Raw genomic sequence first — 24,687 nt, forward strand, 5'->3', positions numbered from 1 at the left:
AATAAACAATAAATACCTTTGGAATACCTTTCCAAACATAGGGTTCCAATTATTTATATGCAAGCAGTATTCAATGATAAAGCTTACCAATCTCTGCCTATTATTCAATAATTACAGGTCTAAATGACTAAAGCTTTTCCTCCAGGAATATCCAGGTACTGCCTACACCCCTCTCTGTTTGAATATAAAAATTAATCTGTCACAGAAAAAATCCATTTGATCCCAAGAAAAAAAGATGATTAAGCAGCACAAAAATAATCCCAGATGCCCAACTATTGAAAGAATGTATTGAATCTTCATGAAATCAGCCCTTGATAATTCTCCACCATACTGAAGAAGTGAAAAATTGAGTCCTTTGTGTTTTGAACCAATTATATTTACATGCAAACACATTTTCAATTATTTTCCAGGTTCAAGTAATTTGTACAGCTTCTTTAAAATTTGACTCAGGTGACATCACTTTTTCATAGAATTCTTTAACTTTCCCTATATCAGATAGTAATGTAAACTTAAATTCGATGCTCACATTCAAATTGAGGGGGAAAAAAGCTTACATATTAAGCATGCCTGGAAACATAAAATATAAGTATTAAGAGAAATTATAGAAAAAGGCTAGTTTAAGACTTCACAAAAAATATTTCAATGCCAGACCATTAATCTTGAGTAGTTCTTTCAACTATAATGAAAGTGACAGCAACTCTTGTTTTCAAGTTTACTAATATTGAACATCATTCTAAATATTCACATCATGCTTCACTCTTTGCTTTGACTGTCAGGAAACTCAGGATTAAATTTTTAGTTCAAGCTTATTGATGGTCTCATGTATGGTTCCTAGTAAAATTATCTTCCCTTTTACTCTAAATTATTTCTGCATGTTATTGCCTTGTATATGTGTGCATGAAATTTTAGAATAGGTTTGCTTAAATTCTTTCTTGAAGAGAGTGAAACTATAAATATTTGCTCTTGTGATTACTTGATTACTGAATTTACTTTTATTTTATATTATCCTAATATATTTGCCGAATTCAAAATTTTGAGATTAAAAAAAAATATTTATTTACTTTTTGGAGAGTGTGAATGGGACAGTGGCAGAGAGAAGGGGACAGAGAATCCAAAGTGGGCTCTGCACTGACAGGAAGACAGTAGCAGTTAGCCTGATGTAGGGCTCGAACTCACGAACCGGGAGACAATGACCTGGGCTAAAGTCGTACACTCGACCACCTGAGCCACCCAGGTGCCCCCAAAGTTTGAGATTTTATACAGAAAAATTGCTGAGAGCTGGAAAGAATGGTGAAAATAGACAGCAGTTCAAAAAGTCATCATGGGGGCACCTAAGTGGCTCAGTTGGTTGAGTGTATGACTTTGGCTCAGGTCACGATCTCGCAGTTCCATGGGATTGAGCCCCTTATTGGGCTCTGCACTGACAGTGCAGAGCCTGCTTGGGATTCTCTCTCTCCTCTCTCTGCCCTTCCCCTGCTTGTATGTGCTCTCTCACCCTCTCTCAAAAATAAACAAATAAACTTTAAAAACAAATAAAAAAGTCATCATGATATAAACTTATTTTCTAGCCCAACACAAACTACAAAGACATACACATACTTAAATATGACAGTGTTATGGTTATAACTATTAATGTTCTGGATATACCAGGAAAGATCTCTGATTAACTAAGAATCACATAGCCTCGGCCAAACCCTTATGGGACAAAGCAGGAAATCGGTTCCTTCTTTGACCAAACATTACTTCGGTAAATTGACATATTAAAAAAAGTCTTCAAATGTTTGAGATAAGCCTCAGATGATGGTTTCTTTGTCTACCTGAAAACCTCTCTGTATTTTTTCCATGAACACTCAGAATCATCTTAGGCTTAAGGACTATGAGGAGGTCTCCTTTGCCATGAGAGATGATCCTTACATGAAACTAAAACGTCAGCACCCTGTGTTCAGGTAAGTTAAGACAAAAAAGTGAACCTAAGGCAGGAGTTTTCAACTTTCCCTTTAACTGAAAAGGAGCTACTTTTCATTTTTCTAAGGCCACAAAATGGTGTGTGTATATGTGTAAGAGGGAATGCTTTGGGATTAAAAAAAAAAAAAGAAAAAGAAAAAGAAAAAAAAAAGGAGGGGCACCTGGGTGATTTAGTTGGTTAAGCATGACTCTTGATCTCTGCTCAGGTCATGATCTCAGTTTGTGAGTCCAAGCCCTGCTTGGGCTCTTTGCTGACAGTACAGAATCTGCTTGGAATTCTTTCTCTCTCCCTCTCTCTCTCTCTCTCTTCCCCTCCCCTACTCATTGTGTGTGTGTGTCTCTCTCTCTCAAAATAAATAAACATTAAAAAAAAGGAGTAACTTTCTAAGTAAACAGAAGACATGTCACAGCAAGCTTTACCTGACCCCTATTAAAAAATCCCAGCAAACTAAGGAAAGAGAAGGGGTTAAGGACCCACCCCGTAAGTTGGGTATCTATGGAAGACTGATTGATCAGCATCCTCTGGTTAGGGAACCAGGCTCTAAAAGTTCCCTTAAAAGAGGGTCATCTCATCAAACATAAAGAAAAGAAAAGTAGTCAGCACCTTTGCCGAACAGCACACATCACATGGTAAGTGGAACAACTTGCCTTGTTTCTCCTCCTCCAGCTCACTGTCAGAGCATCCGTCACCTTCATCTTTCACATTGTCATCAGCATCTGCCGCCTTCTGCCACGAGGTTTCACTCTCCTTTGCAGGGTCTAAATGATCTTTTTCATCATCTGAGGGTGACTTTGACATCCCATTCATTTGATCATCAGCCTGTCCTTCTTCATTAGCTTTCTCGTCTTGTTTCTCCTCATCTGCTTCAAAATCTTCTTCATATTCTGAGAAAAAAACATCTCCACTATGAGAATGAAAACAGAATCCCTGATACTTAAGCCATTTTACTTTAATGAGAACCTTGGCTCATGACTTTCTCTTCTCTGGGCCTTTCTTCACATCTTTTTCACACAATTAGTGAACATGGAAAACTAATAGCAAATGATCAAAGACTGCAATCAGTCACATATACAAGAGCACAAAAGAAATAAGGCTCCAAATGACAAGCCTGCAACCTAATGAAAGTTCATTTACAAATGTACATCATCATCTACAATAACCAAAATGGACAAGAGAAGAACTTGATAGAAAACAATAAATTAGAAATAAATTAAAAATGAAGAGAACAGGGTTATAATAATGAAAGTTAATTTGGAGACTCAGTGAGGTCATATTTCATATGAAGAATGTTCAAAATATTTGGATATCAAGTTAATGAATAGCGAAGTGGAAAAATTCAATTAATCAAGTCCACAGGCCCTGAGAAGTAACACCATGAATAGCACATTCTTTGAGAACCAAATGGACATCAAGAAAAGGCATTATGAGGGATTCTATACCTAGACCAGAACCCAAATCATATGCATTATTCATCCTTACAGTCAATGAAATAATTACATTCCAAGGATAAAAAAAAGTCTTATAAAATAGAACATTCCTGTCACAGCCACTAATTTGCTTCATTCCCTACAGAGGTGCAACAAATCTGTAGCAGAAAAAGGAAATTGTCACATCAGATAAACTCCAGCTGTCCCTTGTGGTTATAATTTTTCACCTTTCATATTTAATTGTTCCCCTTTTTCCTCCACCAACAACTAAAAATCTTGAAGTGACAACATGCCAAGGATGGAGAGCAAAAGGATTTCATGCAGAACCAATTAAGCACATAAACAATTATCTTTAAAATAAAAATTACAGGGAAAATAAAGCTTTCCTCATTTTGTGTGTTTTAGTTATTAGATATTCTGGCTTCCTTTCCAGTGGTGGGGGCCTCTCAGGTAATTACTTGAGAGCTACCCTGCTGCAATGAAAGAAACTTAATTTAGAAATGCATGCCCTGTGCATATGAAGAAAGCTCTGTTAATGCAGAGATTGTATGAGGGAGATGTAAGGGGAAAAGTGAAATCAGAAACTGTAACGAAGAAAGGCAAACAAAGAGAATTCATCACAAGAATGTTTTCATGAAAGAGATTTAATATGGGGAACATGAAATGCAAATTATTATCAGCAAAACAAAATTATAAATGAACAAGAAGATGAAAAATTTGGTTTATATTGCATGAAACAAATAGGAAATACTAATAAAAACAAATATTTGGATCCAAATATTTCAGACCAAATAATAGAATAGTTCCTCACTTGGCCTAGTTAGCTATCAATCAATAAGACTTTATTGAGAATCTTTAATGTGCAAGAAGATAAAATAGCAAAATAAGAGACGCTACAATAACACAACCCCTGCCATCAAGGAATCTCCAATTTTTGTTGAGGAAATAAGACTCAGGTACAGAAGAGATAACTGTACTCGTAGTAGTTTTTATACATGGTTCTCAGTAGTGTTAGTTTCAACACTACTGGGCTTGATTGCCTATGGATTTTTATATAGGACTCATGATTAATTATACGAAATAATGTCAAATGAGTGGAATGGAATTTAAAAAAAAAGGGCAGAAAGTCATCTGGAGATCTTGGAAACTTCGTACAAAAAAGAATTCAAGTTAGCTACAGAACTTGCATGTGCATGCGTACACCCCCCCCCCCCCCACACACACACACAAGGAAACACAGGAATCTGTCACTTTACAGATATTTCTTCCTGGTCACAGGATAAGCACGGGGCCCAACAGAACATGAGTGAATTGCTATAATTCCATCAATAGTATTACATAGTGGTGACATATGAGGGTTTTAGAAGCAGGCTGTCAGGTGCTGGAAGTCCAAGTTAAAACAGTCGCTAGCTGTGTGACCTTAGGCAATTTGCTTAATCTCTTTAAGCTTCAGTTTCTTCATCTGTGATGGTAGCTCCTGCCTCACAAAGCTATGGTCAGTATTAAAGCAATAATCCCTGGAACATGCTTAGTACAGTGTCATGGACAATATGTGTCTAGTGATTACTAGGGATTAGTAGTAATAGTGATTGTGATTGGAAGTGGAAAGAGTTGGTTGTAGACCAGGAGAAATATACTTTAATGGAGGCACCTGACTAAAATTGCAGAAGTACTAGGGCCCACAATTAGGACACAATTACTGTTATATTACTGAAGCAGAGAATAAAATTAAAGGAACATGTAGTGAACCATAAAAATAGTCCCTACATCCTATTTTACAGGACCTTCTGTGTTTCTCTCAAAGTATGGGCTTCAAGGCTTTCCTGGCTTAGCCCTACCCACTACTGCCTTCACACCTAAATAAATATCATCCCTCCATTAACCACACGTGCTCAATTAGCATGGCAGCTCAAAGCCATATACTTTGTGTTAGCTACTCATGTTCTCAATATGAATGAACTGGTGGCATGCTTTCTGGATTCCTTTTCATATTTCTTCTGTTTCTCCCATTTCATCTTCCTTCTTTCAGAGAATTTAATTAGCTTGTTGTTTACCATCCTCACTAATGAGGAAGTGAGTCGACATAAGGTTGACATCAATCCAGCTGCAACTCTCTCGCGCTGACCTCCACTCAAGTTTCCTGCTGCTCTTACCATCAGTGGATGCTCTGCAGAGAGCAGAAGCCTTGCTGCTACTATTTTTTCTTCTTCTTTTTTTAAAGAACAAGTCCATTAACTAGCCAACACAGAAGAAGACCTTGGGAAAAGCTATAGGCATAAAGTACACTACTCATAACACTGGGCATGTTGGTTTAAGGGAAAAAAAAATGAAGAAAATGAAAAGCCTCTCCTAAACATAGCTTTAATAAAACTACATGTCTTGAAAGTTAAAACACATAAAAACACAACCCATTTGTTAATCTCTCCACTATTGCTGTTGCCATAGATCATTTTAAATTCTCAGTCTCAGATAATAAAGACTAGAAGGGATCACAGAGATAAACTGAGTCAAAGTGTTATAAGTGAAATCCATTTTAAGATGATCATGTTATTTCAGTAATGAACAAAGTGCAGTGTTATAATAGCTCTGTAATTATTCTCTGGGATTTCTGAACCCTTGAGCAAGATGAGATGAGAAGGAAGTACCTGGAATCTGCCCCTTGCCTGATGCCAGTTCTTCCACAAGTCACCCCAGCCCACAGCTCTGCTCCCCTAATCCTGCTCTGTCTCCTTGCTGTAGGAGGGATACCCAGGCAGCTCTCTCTTTCTGACTCTTTGACATATCACCCACAACCAAGCAACATCTAAAATGGCTTTTACAGAATAGGAGGTTGTACAGTGTGGGAAGTCTGGGTTTTTGAATTAGACAGGCCTGGATACTGGAGTATGGCAGAGTATGTGGCCCAAAAATAGCCACTTTGGTATAAGATTATTTTGAGCTTAAAGCAACTGAGTAATAGTAGATATACGACGAGCTCTCTGCCCTCTCCCTAAAAGCACAGCATACATTTTTGAAGGTGTCTCCCCTCTTCTCTCTACCAAGATGGACACAAGTTAATCATAGGAGACAACTTTAGACCCTTATCAGCCCAGACAAAACACCAAAGGAATCAGCATAATAAACCTCACTGAAACTAGCCCTTATATCATTAGTTTTGCTACATATTTGCCTTCCCACAATTTGCTGCCCCAGAAGCTTAGTCCTTTCCCTTTTTCCTGTCACTTCTCTAAAAATGATTGTTCTTTTGTAAGATGCCACATAAGCCCAAGTTCTAACCACCCCTTTGAGTTACTCAGCTGAGTGCTCCTGTGTGTATGTGTGATGCACATGCTAATAAATTTCTTTGTTTTTCCCACTTTAACCTCTTTTGTCAGTCTAATTAATTTATAAGGACCCAGCCAATGAACCTAAATGGGCCCAGGAAAAAGTTTCCTCTCCTACACTATGAATCTTAGTCCTGCTGCTTTCTGTCTGTATTCCTTAGCCTCAGTCTCCTGTCCTGTAAAATGGAGGGAATAATAATATCTATCACAATGAGTGGTGAGGATAAAATGAAATAGTGTGTGAAAAGCTCCTGACCTGGTGCTCAGTGCCTGGCACTTCGATTATTGTTATTATCACTACTATACATATGAGTGAGTGTGTGTGTGTGTGTGTGTGTGTGTGTGTGTGGAAAGAAAGAGAAAGGAAGGAAGGGAGGGAGGACAGAAGAAAGGAAGGAAAGGAAGAAGGAAGGGAGGAGGAAGAAGAAGAGTGCAGGAGAGGAGAGAAAAAAAGGGGAGAATAACAAGGCAGACAGATAGGCTCTAGGACCCCAAGCCTATGTCAACTGTTTTTAGTTATGGTATACTCTTATTGCTACATAAGCATCGATTTCACCAAAGCAAGTACATGGAAATATTAAAAAAAAAAAAAGGTAAAATTCTATTTGGTCAACCTGGTCTCTCTCTGTAGAAGTGAACAGACCTGGTTCACACAGACATAAACTCCCCTTCCTCTCCTGCCCCTATGAGCATCTTCACCTCTCCAGAGTTAGCTGCCTATGGACTATAACTGAGTAACATTTAATAAATATTGTTGCAAATTTTGATAATGGGTTTTTATATTTATTTATTTATTTATTTATTTATTTATTTATTTATTTATTTTGAAAGTGCAATTGTGTGGGGGAGGGGTAGAGAGAGAGGGAAAGAGAGAGAGAATTCCAAACAGGCTCTGCGCTGTTAGCTCAGAGCCCGACATGGGGCTTGAATGCACAACCACGAGATCATAACCCCGGGATCATGAACTGAGCCCATATCAAGAGTCAAACACTTAACCAACTGAGCCACCCAGGAGCCCCTGATAATGGCATTTTAAAGACGTAAGCAAAACAACAATAGCAACAACAAAAGAATTCCATGTTATCCATTACCGTATTTAAATATATTTTCCTGGTCATCTTCACAAACATCTTGTCCTGGATCTCCTTTACGTTCCATTTCTTCCACAGCTGTTCTCACTTCTCCATTCCTTATTTTTTCTTGAGCTGAAAAAATGACTGAAGGGGAAGTTTTGCTCCCCGCCATCTCATACCTTCTTGGTATCATGTACCCTCTATCCTTCCTCAGTTTTCCCTCACTCTTCTTTAGTTCTTCTCTTTTCTCAATATTCTTTTCTTTCCTAGGTTTTGGTGAAGTTGGATTTTTGTCAAGGCCCATTGCAATAATGCACCTGTGAAAAATATAAACACAAGGTGATGCTTAACCTGTATTTATACCACAGTGGAACCTCAGAGCTTTTTAAATCACTTATTTCTTACTCCAGTAAAAAATGTTATAAGGCATCTTTTTATTATAGTACACATAGTTAATTAGAAAAAACTCTTTTCTCCTTAGTAATACTAAAATCTTGTAAGTGAACACAGTTATTAACAATTTTACCCACAGCAATAAACAAGAAAACAACTTAACAACTAAGAATGGTAGTTTCAAACTAAAACTTGTGACTTCAAGCATATTTTTGGCTTTATAATGGAGTCCAGTAAGCATATCATTCGAGTCCTTAAATGAGAATTATGTGCGAAAAGAACATTCAGGTTTATAAACATATGGAAGCTGAGATAAAAATAATCAGAAGAAGAAAGATGCCAGTCTTTGATAATTTGTTATTCCAACAACACAGCAACAAAAGACCTACATACAAGGTTGACTCTCAATAAATATGATTGATTTTTTAAGAAACATATACAGTCAAATGTTGTTGTGCCCTTTAAGTAAACACCTCGGGAGCCTGCATGCTTATTTTAATAGAACTGTCATCATTGTTTTTAGAATGGCCTTTTGAAGCCTGTACAACAATCTTTTTTTGACTTTTCCCTGCAATAAGCTTTTTTTCTTTGGAGATGGCAATAATTTGTAGAGGTCATAAAGTCATCCCAAGTCGAATCTGGTGAAATAAACATATGATCTGAATGTACTGAGACATTAGAAAATATTTTAAAAATCAGTTATAACAAAAGTAACATGAATAAAACCTCTTATAGCTTTTTTCCTATCTCTGAAGTTAATATTGAAATAAGAATTCCAGTCATGACAATAATACAGACATTAATAAAAATATGATTGTGATAATAATAAGATTATTGAGCATTTCTTCTGTGCCAACCTCTTTGCTGGGCACCATATACACACTTTCTTGCAGGGTTCATTACCCTGCCCAGAACAATAAATTAAGAACCAACATCACAACTTTACAAATCAGGAAACTGAGGCTGACAGTTGCCCAAGCTCACCCAGCAGGTTAGTGACGGAGGCAGATTCTGGCTCAGGACTGCTAGACTCCATCACCTCCCAATGAGGTACACAGATATTGTTAGATTACAGCCCGCTCAGATGAACAGCCACATGGACAGATGATACACTGCTGGGCTGCCCACTGGGGAAAGTGCTCACACTCTTCCCCAGAAACTAGCACAAACTGGAGCAGTTTTCACCAAGGCTTAGAGACAATCTGTGACCTGAAAAAGGTGCCTGGCAGTTGTCAGTCTCCACCATCCTTCTCCTCTAGCACCACTTGCGTCCCTTTCTCTACAGGTTACATGACTTAGCGGGAAACTGAGTCAATATAGTGTATAGGTGAAAACAGATCCGAATGCAGTCAAGACGTGTCAGTCCAGGAGGAACAGAAATAATAAGTAAAATTTGAATCAAGGTGAATCAGATCCAATGGAGAGTTCTTGAACTAAAGACTTCACTGAATTTCAGCCATTCCCACTCTAGAAATAGCAAAGGAATCAATTCTCCCAGCTTATGAGAACTTAGTTGTATCACTTATCTTTTCAATCTCTCCCCACAAAATAAAGCTAAAAGGATCTGCACTCAAAGTAACTATCAGGCTGCAAAAAATGAGATAATAAGAATACACTTACCTCCCCCATATTAAGCATGATAAATTCTTGACTGTAATGATGATGTACTTAGCACACCACTTTCCTTGGAATAAAGGTGTCATGAATCTTCACAGAATATGATTACTAGCACTGCCTTCTGTTCAAGCTGTTCTTCCCTTATCAATGGCAACACCAAATCCATCGATTTGGGGCTTCTGATATGCTGTTACTTTTAGTTTATGTTGTGGCTGTGTGGAGGCTTTGATGCCTCCCTACTGCACGCACAGACTTTTTATTGCCCATCTGCTTGAGGGAATTGGACGAACAAAGTGAGCAACATCTGTGCTCTCCTCGTCACTGACTACCTATTTGACTTCTGAGTATAATTTGAGGTGTTGATTTTGATTACTAAAGCTCAGAGCTGTCTGCATTCCACTTGGCTAGGCAATTCTTCCTCCTGGTGTTCCACGCTAGCGACTGGAAATAACTACCTTGTCTTTTCAGTTTCCATGACTGAGGGATGGGTGCACCTGTGGAATCTCCACACCTGTTGGTGACCGCTGCTGAGCCTTTCTTGTTTTCTGAGGACCTCAAACAGGTAATTCCTAGTCATGTTCAGAAACAGAACTCCCTCTTGTTCTATCAAATACTTCCCTCCTCATAACAAAAGTTCCAGAGTCTGTATTTTTTTTAAATGTTTATTTATTTCCAAAGGAGAGAGAGACAGAGTGTGAGTGGAGGAGGGGCAGAGAGAGAGAGAGAGAGAGAGAGAGAGAGAGAGAGAATCTGAAGCAGACTCCAGGCTCTGAGCTGTCACCACAGAGCCCAACGCAGGGCTCAAACTCACAAACTGTGAGATCATGACCTGAGCCGAAGTCAGACGCTCAACCGACTGAGCCACCCAGGAGCCCCTGGAATCTGTATTTTAAAAATGAGTTAAAATTAATTTAATTTTTAACAAATTAGAGGAATTAATGTACACCCCTTAAAATGGCTAAAAGCGGGGCACCTGGGTGGCTCAGTCGGTTAAGCACCTGGCTCTTGATTTCGTTTCAGGTCATGATCTCACAGTTTGTGAGTTCAAGCCCTGCCTCGGGCTCTGTGCTGACAAGCATGGAGCCTGCTTGAGATTCTCTCTCTCCCTCCCTCTGCCCCTCCCTGCTTGCACTCTATCACAAAAATAAATAAACATTAAAAAAAAATAAAATAACTAAAAATGTTATTGTAGATATGATCCTGCCAAAAAGTTATATAATATTACAAGTGAGTTTATATATATGTATATATATATAATAAGTAATATAAAAGTAATAATATATTCTATATTATAAGTGACTATATTAAATTATATTATATTATATTATATTATAAGAGGGGTGGTTCTCCACTGGAGAACATTCACTGGAGCTGTGCAGTGTAGGTGCTTCCAGAATAATCAGAGTAGTCTCATGTGGGGCAGACCCAAACAGGCAAAGCTCTAGCATATATCCCTGCCCCATTTAAAACATTCTGCCTTGACTTCTATTTGGTCTGCAGCAGGAGGCATGAAATGACACCACACTTTTCTACTTTGGCCATGCACACATTTCATTTGGAGAAATGATGAAGCCAACAAAACACTGAAAACCAGTGTCCTTAAAAACTATGCATTTTAGTTAAGGATAACAGGTCTTATTCTTTAATACCACAACCATTGTTTTATTATTATTTGAAAAGGTCAAAGAAAGAAGCTACAGAGAATCAAATGAAATCATATAAAAATTGTACAGAGACTATTAAGTGTTAAATAGGAAAGTAGAGGTCATCAATCAGATTTCGGTACTGATAATTAAACCTCCATAGAAGGTGTTTACAACCAAACATTTACAGCTTGGATTTATATAGTAACTCTCAAAGAATGCAATGTGTTTGTGCTTGGAGGATTGTATGTAAGCTCATTAGCTTTCCTAGGAGTTAAACAGAAATTTGCTACGTGACTTGCCCAACAAATATGGAGAAAGCGTGTTTGTGCTGGAACAGGAAAGCAGGCTCAGGTGGGTCCCAAGTACTCCTGGGCACTCCTACTATATTGCTGTAGACCATTCACTCTGCCACTTGCTGGATGACTCCTCCACACCTTTTCTCTCACCGAAAACCTCCAATTCCCTCTCCCTTAAGCCTTAACCTAAGCTGATAAATTATTATTTGGCTGAAAAAAATAGAAACAATCAGCAGAGAACTTCCAGTTGGTCCCACCACATGCATCAACTTATCTCTCCCTCTACCCTATATGCCATCTCTCCTACAGTTACTCTAGAAGAATGATTCTCCTCCTCTAAGGCTAACGTCTTAATTTGAGCCCTAGATCCCACCTCCTCTCGTCCACTCAAGCCCTTGCTCCAGCAATTTCTCCCTCCATGTCATGCTTGTTCAAATTCTTTTTTTGATTTTTGATATCTCTCTCTAGTGTATCAATTCTATCTATCACATATAACATATTACTATATCTCCCACCTTAAAAACTAAAAAGCCCCCTTTGGCCCTTACATCTTCCTTCCTGGCTGTCACCCAATTGACATCTTTTATAGCAAAATTCTTTAAAAAGAGTAATCTGTATTCTCTGGCTTTACCTCTACTCCAATTATTTGTGAAACCCACTCCAGTCAAATTTGCTTTCCTAATACTTCACTACAATAATCTGTGTCAAGGTCACCAATAACCACCACATTACCAAATCATACTCAATCCTCAGACTTCATTTTACTTCACATATACACACATTTGACCTAGTTGATTATGCTGTTCTCTGTTCATTTCCAGGACACCATGTTCTTGGCGTTCTCTTTGTAATCCCTTGCCTTCCTTCTTAGGCCTTTTTCCAGTTCCTCTTTATCTCCTTCATCTTTAAACTGGAGTGACCTGGACACCAGACATCTCTATCTGCATTCAATTCTTAAACAATCCCATCCCATCTTATGAGTTTAAATGCCATCTACATGCAAACCATTCTCAAATTTATATCTCCAGCCTGGACCTCTCACCGGACCCCAGATTCACATATTCAAACACTTAATTAACATCTCTGCTTGCATACTCATAGACGTCTTACATTTAATGTACCCCAAATCAATATCCCTTAATTTCACTCCCAAACCTGCTTCTTTCACAGTCTTCTCCATCTTAGTACATGTTAATTGGACATTTTTGCAGTTGTTCAGAACAAAAGCTTTTCAATCACCTTTAACTCTGCTTTTTATCTCACGCCTTGCATCCAATCCATCGATAAATCCTGTGGACTCTACTTTCAAAATATATCTAGAACCCAATCACTTCTAACTCTACCATTCTCTCTCCTCTGGATTAAATTAGTTTCCACTCTTCCCTTGCCCCCACCCCCTTGTTTATTTTTCCCATAGGAGCTACAGTCAAATCAAGGCAGGTCATTGCTCAAAACCTACCTTAGAAGCTTTGCATCTCGCTTAGAAAAAGTCAAAATCTTTGCAATCACTTTAGGATGTTCCATGTCTTGGCCCTACTGTCCCTCTAATCTCGCCTTCTATTATTGTCCTATCCCTTACTTTTGCTCTGGCTACACTAGCTTAAGCACACCAAGCATGCTCCTGTCTCATGCTCTTTGTATATTCTTTTCTTCTACTTCAAAAACCTTTTAAAGGGACTATTTAGGGAAAAACTATTTAGTAAACTATTTTTTCTGATTTCTGCTCAAAAGACATCAAAGAGGCCTTTCCTGATCATCCTAGATAAAATAGTACCACCTTCTGCCCCTTGTTCCCCTTAACTCCACGTATCTCACTTCCCTGCTTTGTGTTCAACACTCTTTTTTTTTTTTTTTTTAACGTTTATTTATTATTTTTTTGGGACAGAGAGAGACAGAGCATGAACGGGGGAGGGGCAGAGAGAGAGGGAGACACAGAATCGGAAACAGGCTCCAGGCTCTGAGCCATCAGCCCAGAGCCCAACGCGGGGCTCGAACTCACGGACCGCGAGATCGTGACCTGGCTGAAGTCGGACGCTTAACCGACTGCGCCACCCAGGCGCCCCTGAGTTCAACACTCTTAATGCCATCTGGCACCTATTAATTGGTTTACTTGCTATTTGCTTTCCCCCATTAGAATGGGCTCTATGAGAGCAGGAACTTTGGTTGGTTCACTCCTATTTTCTAGCTTGGCATACATTAATTCTCCATGAGTACATTCAGAAAAAAAATTAAAGAAAGCCCGCACGTAAGTGTCCTAATTTCAAACAGAATGTCCAATATGAAAGCTGGTAAACAACAGTCAAAATTGACCTTTTATCATACCTGAGATAAAAACCAGGCATTTCATTATGTCTGAGATTAAAACCAGGGGCATGAGAATGATAACCGGGCCACACCATAATGAAGCACACCTCTGGTATGACCTGTAATACCCAACCATACAAGACACATGCTCGGGAATTCCCCAACCAGTTCCTAAGAAGACTGAGAATAAAACACCCTTTCTCCTTCACTTCAGAAACAGAATTTAAAGCAGTATGAGAAAGGGAGAGAGAGACAGACAGACAGACAGACTTTGAAACACCACCAGCTTTTACCCCCATTATATAATGCATCTGGAAATCTAATTCATATCTTATAATTTCAAATACAACATACCTGGTTATAATAAGCAACCTTTAACTTAGACATTTTAGGCTCATCTACACTGATATCTTTGTTAACAGACTGTGCTGAGAAATGCATCAGTAGAAGCATGAAAAGAAAAATGTAGCAAGACTTGCCCTCTACCAGAGGACATTTGTTTCCATACTTGTAGCAAGGAGATGATCTCTCCACGCACACAAACCCAAAGTAGCCTCGTTTGCCTCCAAGTCTGGAACCTTTCCGATGCTTATATTCACAGCAGGAGCTCAACCTGTTCACTTGCATCCCATTCAGGAAAAAGGTGAGACTGAAGGGGAAACCATGGTGCCTTTTGGAAATAAACTGAAAGGTCTCTGGAATTAAAAAAGTAAATACATCAGTGAAAGCAACCGACTTTGGACTAATATGTTCAAAATCACCGTTTTCTATTAGATAAGTACAATAGTACGCTCTAGATCACCTTTTTAACTTGAGGACAATTTTTAATCATAAGAACACCTTCTATTACTTTTATTTACAATAAAAACTCCAAGGCATTATAAAAGTCTGATTTGTAATAAAATAATAACATTATATGAGCTCTTACTATGGCCGGGCATTCTGCCTGATGATCTTAGGTGTGTTATTTCTCAACAACCACATGAAATGAGAATGTTATTATCACTAGTTATATGCAGAAATTAAAGTTTAGGAGGACTCAGTAATTTCTCCAAGATCATACAGTAAGTAGGACAGTTAGTATTTGAGTCCAAATATCTCTCTTGAGTCCATCTTGCTATGTTAGCTACTGTTAAAGTATATGACAAACAGTTACTGTGAGTTCAGTAATGCTTTTAAATAAATTTGTATTTTTAGCTGTGACTTGAAACAGCCTAATACATATGGAGGAGGGGGAGTTATTCCATCTCTAATTCGTTCTCGATTCTGCCTGGATTGGTTTCCCCCACTTGCTCCCCCACCCACCCAAAAGTCCCACCAATAAATTAAGAACCACTGCTCATAATTAGTAATTTTTAATCATTCCAAGTCTTTATAATGCTCTTTGAAAAGGTTTCACCTTAGAGAGCCCAAATTCTAGATCTAAGAAAACCCTATTCTACAGAATGACTCAGAAACCTTCTTCTCATGACACTTCTAATGTTACTTCCTACAAAAGAAGGCTCCCTGGACTCTTCCACTTGCACTAATAATGGGGTTGATCATTTAATCTCTCTGCATGTACACCTTTCTTGTTATTGCAGTATTTCAATGTATAGTAAAAATTTGGCTGTACTGCTGCTTCTCAAACTAGTGTGCATCAGAATACCCTGAAAGGCTTATTATAACGCAGATTGCTGGGCTTCCTGCCAGCGTTTCTGATTCAGTAGGGCCCAAGAATTTGCATTTCTATCAGGTTGCCAGGTGATGCTTGCGATTCTGGTTCAAGGACCATACCTTGAGAGCCCTGAAGTGGATGTCTGTGACCTGCATGCTTGTGAAATCCATGAGAGCTGGAACTCATCTTCCTCACCTTTGTTTCCCCAGATCCCAGGACAATGGCATAGGAGGCCCCCGATAAATAATTAATTCATTATTACTTTAACCTGTTTCTTTCACTGTCATCTAGAAATACTATGTTTGGACCACGTTCTGCCCCTAAAAAAAAGTCTAAATCAGATGCAACTTGTATAAAGAACAGAATTATTGAAAAAGTAATTCCATTATTTACACCTTAGTATTTGTGATGCAAAATTAAACACACTAGGGAGGAGAAAATTGAAAAGTTATTGTCTAGGGAAACTAAAATACAACAGATTTAAAAATCTACTTGTCTTTGGGTGCCCGAGTGGCTCAGTAGGTTAAGCATCTGACTCTTGAGTTTGGCTCAGGTCACGATCTCCTGGTTTCCTGGGCCTCAGCATTGGGCTCTGTGCTGACAGTGCAGAGCCTGCATAGGATTTGGGATCCTCTCTCCCTCTCTCTCTGCCCCTCCCCCGCTGCTCCTCTCTCTCTTTCTCTCTCTCGAAATTAATAAACCATTTTTTTAAAAAAGTTCATAAAAATCCACTCTTCTAAACGACACATGGGCTCCTACGTATTGACTAGAAAGCTAGTTTGGCTGCTTTCTATACCGAAATTTGAATGGGACATTCATGTAACAATGATCTATTCTGCTGCAGCATCACACTGTAACTACCTAAGTTCCCAGCCTGGGAAGAGGGTATAGGCAATGAAATGCTGAGAACGGGCATAGGAGATGAACTGCTAGACATGACTGCCTTTCCATTTTGTACTCATTTGGCTAGAGAGCACATCCACCTATTATTTCATTTCTTTCATTTTTTTTCCCCAAACTTACTGAACAAGAATTGACACCATCTGCTTTTCTTTCCTTGTTATCTATTTTTTAATTTTATATTTTAGTTTTTTTAATGTTTATTTTTGAAAGCGAGAGAGAGAGAGAGAGAGAGAGAGAGAATGCAAGTGGGGGAGGGGCAGAGAGAGGGAGACACAGAATCTGAAACAGGCTCCAGGCTCTGAGCTGTCAGCAGAGTCCAATGTGGGGCTCGAACCCACGAACCATGAGATCATGACTTGAGCCAAAGTCGTACACTTAATTGACTAAGCCACCCAGGTGCCCCTAATTTTACATTTTAAAATTTATTGATGCTTGGCAACCCTGACTTAATGGTTTCTGTGTGAAATGATGGAATGAATATAAAACAGAAGTCAGAAGATTTGGGTCCATGTCCTAGTTCTTCCCTTACAAGTTGAGTGTCCATTGGTAAGTCATTTAATTTTGCTGCATTTCAGAATTCTTATCTATAAAATGAGGATGGCCGGGGATGGGGGTGAAGGAGTGGGGTGGAGGGAGTGACCCAGTCTGCAGAGTAGTCTTAATTAAGGATTATATAATGTCTAATGTTAGAAGGCATTCCAGACTATTTGTAAAACGTGGTTATTCATTGTGGACTGGCAGTGGTTCACACTGTTTTAGGCACTAAAGAGAAACTAAAATACCAAAAAAATATCAAATATGGTCTCCTCCCTCAAGAAGTTATAATTTAGCAGGAGAGATGAAAATAATAGACCAGCTTTCTGGAGTGAGGTCACCAAATCCTCTCCCCTTAAAATTTTGTCTCTAAAAATGGGCCAAAGACTTAAAACAAACTGAGCAGCAGTTATTCATCAAAAATGACTGAATTTTATGTAAGAACAGAGGGAGTCTGAGGCATTCTTGCCTGGGGCTGCTCCCCACCCCACCCCGCCACCATTTCATCGCCTCGTTCTAATATGGTAGGGCAGGCCAGAAATAACCAGCAGCTTCACTGTCAGTGGGGGCTGGCTTCATTGGGAGCAGAAAACAAAAACTCCTTGGCCAGTAGCATTACCAGTAATAAGTAGCAATCTTGGAGGCAAGCTAACGTGGAAGGTCAGGGATTCTGCTAGCTGAGACTGTATTTTTAATTAGGGCAAGCAGCAGGCCAGTGGACTAGTCAGAAATTTAACAGGGAGATGCGGGCCATAAGGCAATTATAGACACATTCAATAAGCTCTCAACACATCCCCAGCTAACGGGAAGTGGCATGGATTGGAGTAGACCCAACCTATTCACACATCCCTGACCTGCTCAGAGCTTCCATCTGTGAACAAAGAAAACACAAGAAAGCCTGGTGGAAAATAAAAGTTAAAGCAGACTTGAAAACTGCCTGAACTTTGTACTCCTGAACCCGTTACAGTGGGTTGAATATTGCCCTCTAAAAATCCATGACTGGGGTGTGTGCAACTCAGTCGGTTGAACGTCCAACTCTTGGTTTCAGCTCAGGTCATTATCTCAGGATTCATAGGAATAAGCCCCATGTTATGGCTTGGGATTCTTTCTCCTTTCCCTCTGCCCCTCCCCTGCTCATGCTCTCTCTCTCTCTCTCTCTCTCTCTCTCTCTCTCTCTTTCTCTCTTTCTCTCAAAATAAATAAGTAAACATCTTTAAAAAATAAAAATAAAAATCCATGACCACCCAGAAACTCAGAATGTAACCTTATTTGGGTATGGTTTCTTATTTCTTTGGATAAGTAGTGAAGGGTAAAGATGAAACTATGTTGGATTTGTTTTATCAAACAAATCCAATGACGGATGTCCTTAGAAGAAGAGGACCCAACACTGACAGAGACACAGAGAAGAATGACATGTGAGGACAGATACAGAAATGGAATTGCCAGGAGATGGAAGAGTCAAGGGAAGATTCTCCCCTAGAGCTGCTAGATGGAGTATGGCCCTGCTAATACCTGATTTTAGACTTCTGCCCTCCAGAACTGTGAGAGAGTTAAATTTCTGCTGTCTTAAGCCACTAGTTTTGAGGATTTGTTACATTAGCCCCAGGAAACTAATTCATCTACAAAGAGATCCACCAGCAGAAGTTGGAGGCTGTAGTGGTTCAAAGTGTTTGAACACAACTTCTGACAAATCACTAGATGATCAATACACTATGAAAACACAGGGATAACCCTAAGAGACCAGCTGAAAAATAAAAATAGATAAAATCTGAGCAGAGACATCACACTGGCTGTCTACCAAGGAGAGGGGGCATGGATTTCACAGATTTGTTTCAGAGAAGTTACTAAAGAACAACAAAAACAGCAAGAACAATAACCTTCAAGTGGGAAAAGTCAGAATCTAGAATCCACAGCTGCTATATGATCGAAACTATTCTGTTTTCAACAACAACAACAAAAATCAAAGAACATGTATGTAAAAAACAGAAAAGTGTGACCCTTACTCAGGAAAAAAAAGGCCATCAAATCCACCTCTAGGAATCTACTCAAGAGACATGACCAGATGTCTGCACAAAAACTTGTATTTGTAGGGGCACCTGGGTGGCTCAGTCGGTTAAGTGGCTGAAGGGCGTGAGTTTGTTTGGGATTCTCTCTCCCTCTCTCTCTCTGCCCCTCCCCTGCGTGCACGCTCTCTCTCTCAAAATAAATAAATAAACAAACATAAAATAAACTTAAACAAACAAAAACCGAATTAGAAATAGTACGAATGTCCATGTAGTGGAATACATTCAGTGGCACAAGAGAACAATTATTGATAAATGGTATGAATTAGACGACTCTCAGAAACATTATGCTAAGTGAAAAAGCAAGACACAAATACTGCCTATTGTGTGACTTCATTGATATGAAATGTTCAGAAAAGGCATATTCGTAGAGATCGGAAGCAGATCAGTGGCTGCCTGAGGCTGGCTACAAAGAGTGAGGATTCTTTGCCAATGGGCACAAAGGAACTTTCTGAAGTGATAGAGATATTCTGAAACTGGTTTGTGATCATAGCTGCACGACCCTATAAAAATGTTTAAAACTCAATGAATTGTACACTCAATAGATGAATTTTATGGAATATAAGTTACACCTCAGTAAAAACTAAAAACTCAATATATATAACAAGTAAAAGAAAAATAAAAACACAGTTACTCTAAGTCACAGTGTAATGAAATGTTCAGTTTTCGGTGGAGACTAAGAGCCAGAGCCATGGAGGGAGGGATAAAACGGTAGAAGTCAGCTGAGAAAGCCTCACAGCCTCAATCTGATTCTTAAAAGATGGGTACGATTTGAATTTAAAATCCTATTTTGAATTTAAAATCCTTTGTCCTATTTCAGACAAAGGAAATAGCACCAGAAGAGACAAGCTAACAGCATGGGGGTGGGGACACGGCAGCGCCACCGGTTTGTGAGGGAGTAATGAGGAATGCACAAATCAGTACAGCAGGTTATGAAAATATGGGAAAATGGGGCAGAAAAGGAAGGGATTATAAGGGGCCCAGAAAAAAAAAAAAGTTATTTTGCTCTTTGATTCCACATGAACCCAGGAGGCCAAGGTTTTCCTTGTTTGAAAGGATGAACATGGTAAATAAAAATGCCTGTGAAGAACCAGACTCTTTACAAGCAGCAGAAAGAGTCCGTGACTTCATAGGTGTACCTAACAATCAATATGTGGCTTGATATCTAAACTCAAACTGTAAGACATCAATGAATTACTGTGGGAATAAAAGATGCACTTGCCACACTCCTAAATAATTAATTTTATTGTTATTTCTCATCCCAAAGCAAGACAAATTAACGAATGCCACATTTTTAATTAGTTTACTGCTCCAAGCAGAACGTTAAACGCCTTTTTTTTTAAACAGAACTCTTCTAAAAACCTATTCACATTTCACTGAATCATGCACAGCTTTGATTTGTAAAAACGGGCAGATTCTTTTCAGTCCAGCTAAATTGCTAAGATTGCTGAACCGCAAGTCAACTCTGAGCCAACCAACTTTTCAATTTTGAACAATTACTTTCCTGGCAATCAAAGGGCAAGCTGAGACAAAATTATTGTGTGGACAGGATTCAATTATTTAAGCTCCCATTCCATCCTATTATTCAAGTCCATCGAGTGACACAACAAAAGTCAGTCCCAGGATCGATATGTATGCAAAACAACACTTAGCCAAGTCACACTCTCCCTTACTAGTTTTGCACCGTTCCTACAGAGTATGTATCATCTCCCAGAGAAGCATTCAGCTCCCCGCTTCTTGTTTTTGTTTCATTTGTATGTACCATGTTTTCCAGTGGGCAGAAAGGCATGTAGGCATTGTCTGAAATAAAGCGTGATCCAAGACCCAGGAAAAGTTTCATTGCATTTGTTCCAATTATAGACTATAGCTAATTTCAGCTGTTCTTCTAAATTAATAGTTGAAAGTCACACTTTCAAAAAATAAGTCTGTCTCTGCCACTATCATTAGGGGTTTCATGCCACTCATATCATGAAAACGTAGGACCCTTTGCACTGATCGCTAACTGAGCAAGGATCCTGCACCAATTCAGAGGCCCGGTATCTGCTCTTGACCATGCCCCAGACCATACGAAGCCACTATATCTCTGGTCTCCTCATTTTCCTCACCTACAAAGTGAAAGGAATGGACTTTCAAATGCTATGAAAGAATGACAAAGTAAATTACATTTCAGCAAAGTAGAGAAAATGAGGAAAAATCATTTCTAGAATATACTGAGGATTATTTTTTGTAAGTTTTACAAATCTTTATAAAGTAAACATTAAAACTAACATTCAAGTGTTTATTCTTTTTTTTTTTTTTACGTTGGAAAGTTTTATATATGTAATCCTTAAATCTGTATAGTTTCTTTTTAAGTACCTGAAATTTTTAAAATTAATAGTCATTATTTTTGAGTGATGAGGGAAATCAGAAAAGCCAAAAGTAATAATTCCATGCTTGCCCCCAATTCCTAAGACTCCCTAAACCTATATCGAGATTGCCCAAGTGTAAATATTTCTTTCAGTTAGTAAAAATACAATAACTTTCTAAACAGAGTTTCTTAAGCAAGGAAATAACAAATATAATCCTATATTATATCCTCATCCTTTTAAATAAGTTTTTTTTTCACCGTTTTTTTATTTATTTTTTTGGGGATAGAGAGAGACAGAGCATGAACGAGGGAGGGGCAGAGAGAGAGGGAGACACAGAATCGGAAACAGGCTCCAGGCTCTGAGCCATCAGCCCAGAGCCTGACGCGGGGCTCGAACTCACGGACCGCGAGATCGTGACCTGGCTGAAGTCGGACGCTTAACCGACTGTGCCACCCAGGCGCCCCTATCCTCATCCTTTTAACTGCTACTCCAAAGAACTAAATATTGATGAAAACCATTTCAGTACAATATGAGAAACCCTGTATTGGATATAAAAATTATCTTATGGTAAGAAACATGGATTTATGATCAAATGAAAGCAGAAATGTACTAAAATCCATCTAGCCAAATTCTGCACCAAGTTATTTAGGTGTGATTCACCCTGAAGTTTATTGGATTTGTGATTTTATCTCAACATTTTTCTAAAGAACAAATTGCCAATCTGGTATTTTTCCCTTAGAATAATGTGTGATATAATTCATTATGGCAGGCCAAATAGTTAACTTGTAATTTGGGGGACAGTTTATTCGTGCAACATTTTAATGATCATATATCTCTATCCCAAAATTAATCTGTTAGTGGGTTAAATCACTCCAAATTCTTTCTTCCACAATCTTCAAGAGTAATTGCTGCTTCGGTTTCAATCACGGAGCAGTAAATCTAGATTTACTTTTAGGCAGCTGGTTTATAAGTCCCTGGATATGCATAATTTCATAGAGTGATTGAAGTCATTTTGATATTATATCAACGATAGCTTATCTATAGCATCAACCTCAAGCAACTTAAAAAAAATTCACATTTCATGTGTACCTTTTTCAAGTAGTTTGCCTTTGTAAACACAAAGGTTTTCCCCACCACAGTGTTGTTGATAAACTTTTATTTCATCCCGGAAGTCTGGGTGATCATGAGATAGGTGCACGTTTTTCCCCAAATAGATCATTGTAATAGCTGCATTACTATGCAGTGGTGTTCTGTGAACCTTTCTTGAATCCTAGAGTAAACAAAAGAAGGGGACTTATTAATTAATTACCTTCTAATCAGAGGGTAATGGTACTGTAATACGAGGAGTAGAGAAGGCTCGTTTTATGTACCTAGCAACAAAACCTTTGTAAAATGTCAACCTTCGCAGTGCACAAAAAGTCAAGCCCATTACAAAACAAATCGCTCTAATAATTACATGCATTTTGGGTTTATATTTTTCATGTAAATGCCAGGGGTCTGGACAAAGTTTGTCACTTTTTATTTTAGTTGTGTATGTATTTTACATACAATGAAAATACCAGTGATGCCAAGATGAAACTGCTCTTGGTTCTTTTAGCTGATTCTTGAATCGAAATTCAAATCAAAATAATCAAATACCGGTGGCATAGTTTTGTTCTAACTTGAATTGATTTTGTGATTTAGCAACTGTCTTTGCAATTGAGTGCTTCATCTTTATACTTGAGCACTGACAATATATCCTTCCGTGATCTTCTATGTGAGAGGGGGCCGGCACATGTCCGATTCCTTCTACGGTTGCTCTGGGGATTAGAGACATGTGCTATATGCCTAGGACTCTCCAGTTTTACAGGAGACATTCAGTTCAATGAAAAACCAACATTATTAGTGTTATTTTTAATATCAAACAGTACACCCAATCAAAAAAGGCTGTTCTATGGTGTTCACAAATTTAGAACATAAACAATAAATTGATATGCCAGAGATGGAAAGAAATGTCCTTTTTCTTGCCTCCTAGTTTGTATTCGATTTTCACAATAATGAATGAGCAAAGAGTTTAATCTCTAAGAGGAATATGAGGAAAGAGAAGCAGAAAAAGGAAGAGGAGGAGACAGAGAAATAGTCATGTAAAAATACTGTCAGCTCAAGAATTATACAGAGGCCAGGCAATAATTTTAATCTACTTCACTTTTCTGAAAATCAATTTTCAGCTAAATGGAAAATGTGAAGAGACCAACTTTCACTGAACTCAAAGCAATTATTTAAGTTTGATTTCACTGAATTACGAATGCCTTGGAAACATGCATTTTTTTTTTAAATAACAAAGCTACAACAAAAATTTCTGAAGGAACTCCTAAAATATTTCCATCTCCAAATCCATCCTCTTCCACTTCAGAGGATTCTTTTTTCCTCATTCAATTCCATTTCTCTGAAGCAAAAACCAGAGGAAGTACATCTGATTAAATGAAATTCTGCAAATGACAGTCTGAAAAGTATAAATGGGGAAGGAATCCCAAGATTTAAAATTTAAGCAAATGGTCTTGCCTATGGCAGACAGAGCTCCCAAATAGAGAGGTAATCACCAGAAATATTTCAGGAACATCAGTAGCCATGAAGGTAAATCAGCAACCTGGATAATTCTTTGCAGATTAGAAACATCTCTCTGAGTCACAGTGGAAAGCAAAGGGGTGATGGCAGGCCTGACTCCAAGTTGCAAAAGCATGCCACGTTTGCTCTGGCCCGGGTAGCTGTGGAGCTGTGACATGCACTTGTGCGGCCCAGTGCACAATCACCCGCCTACAGCAAATCCAGTTCCAAGCTCCCACTAGAACATTTAATGATATGACGATTAAATAAGAGCATCTCCTTTTTGTTAAGCAATACTTTCTAACGTGGCATAGATTCAGAAGTAGCCCTGTGAGCTTCTGGGAGATAAGCTCTATATAAATGCAAGGTAATAGTGAGATTATGGTGGAGGAAAGGCCTGCCTCATATGTACAAAATGAGAAAGTGGAAGTTGAAATGTTTAAAAATAAAATAAAGGAAATGACAGCTCTTCACCTTTTTCATTTATTCTTACTCATTTTTTTTTTCCTGCCAAAATGTGTTCCTGATAACATCTCTTTTCTCCTGGGTCTAGT

The 24,687-nt window shown here is 38.5% G+C and overlaps 1 protein-coding gene across 7 annotated transcripts in view; it reads right to left on the reverse strand.

The window, feature by feature from the left end:
- ERICH3 (glutamate rich 3) overlaps positions 1-24,687 on the reverse strand; it is a 108,934-nt gene that overhangs the window by 27,771 nt on the left and 56,476 nt on the right. For all 7 annotated transcript variants that reach the window (XM_040470655.1, XM_040470652.1, XM_040470653.1 and 4 more), the window contains 4 exons: positions 22,640-22,820; positions 14,554-14,740; positions 7,808-8,106; positions 2,614-2,850 (listed from right to left, as the gene is read on the reverse strand). In XM_040470655.1, coding sequence (XP_040326589.1) covers positions 2,614-2,850; positions 7,808-8,106; positions 14,554-14,740; positions 22,640-22,820 — 904 coding nt within the window. The remainder of the gene's footprint in view (positions 1-2,613; positions 2,851-7,807; positions 8,107-14,553; positions 14,741-22,639; positions 22,821-24,687) is intronic.

Source organism: Herpailurus yagouaroundi, unplaced genomic scaffold (genome assembly GCF_014898765.1).
Source record: "Herpailurus yagouaroundi ecotype Mexico unplaced genomic scaffold, PumYag 77, whole genome shotgun sequence".
NCBI lineage: Eukaryota > Metazoa > Chordata > Mammalia > Carnivora > Felidae > Herpailurus > Herpailurus yagouaroundi.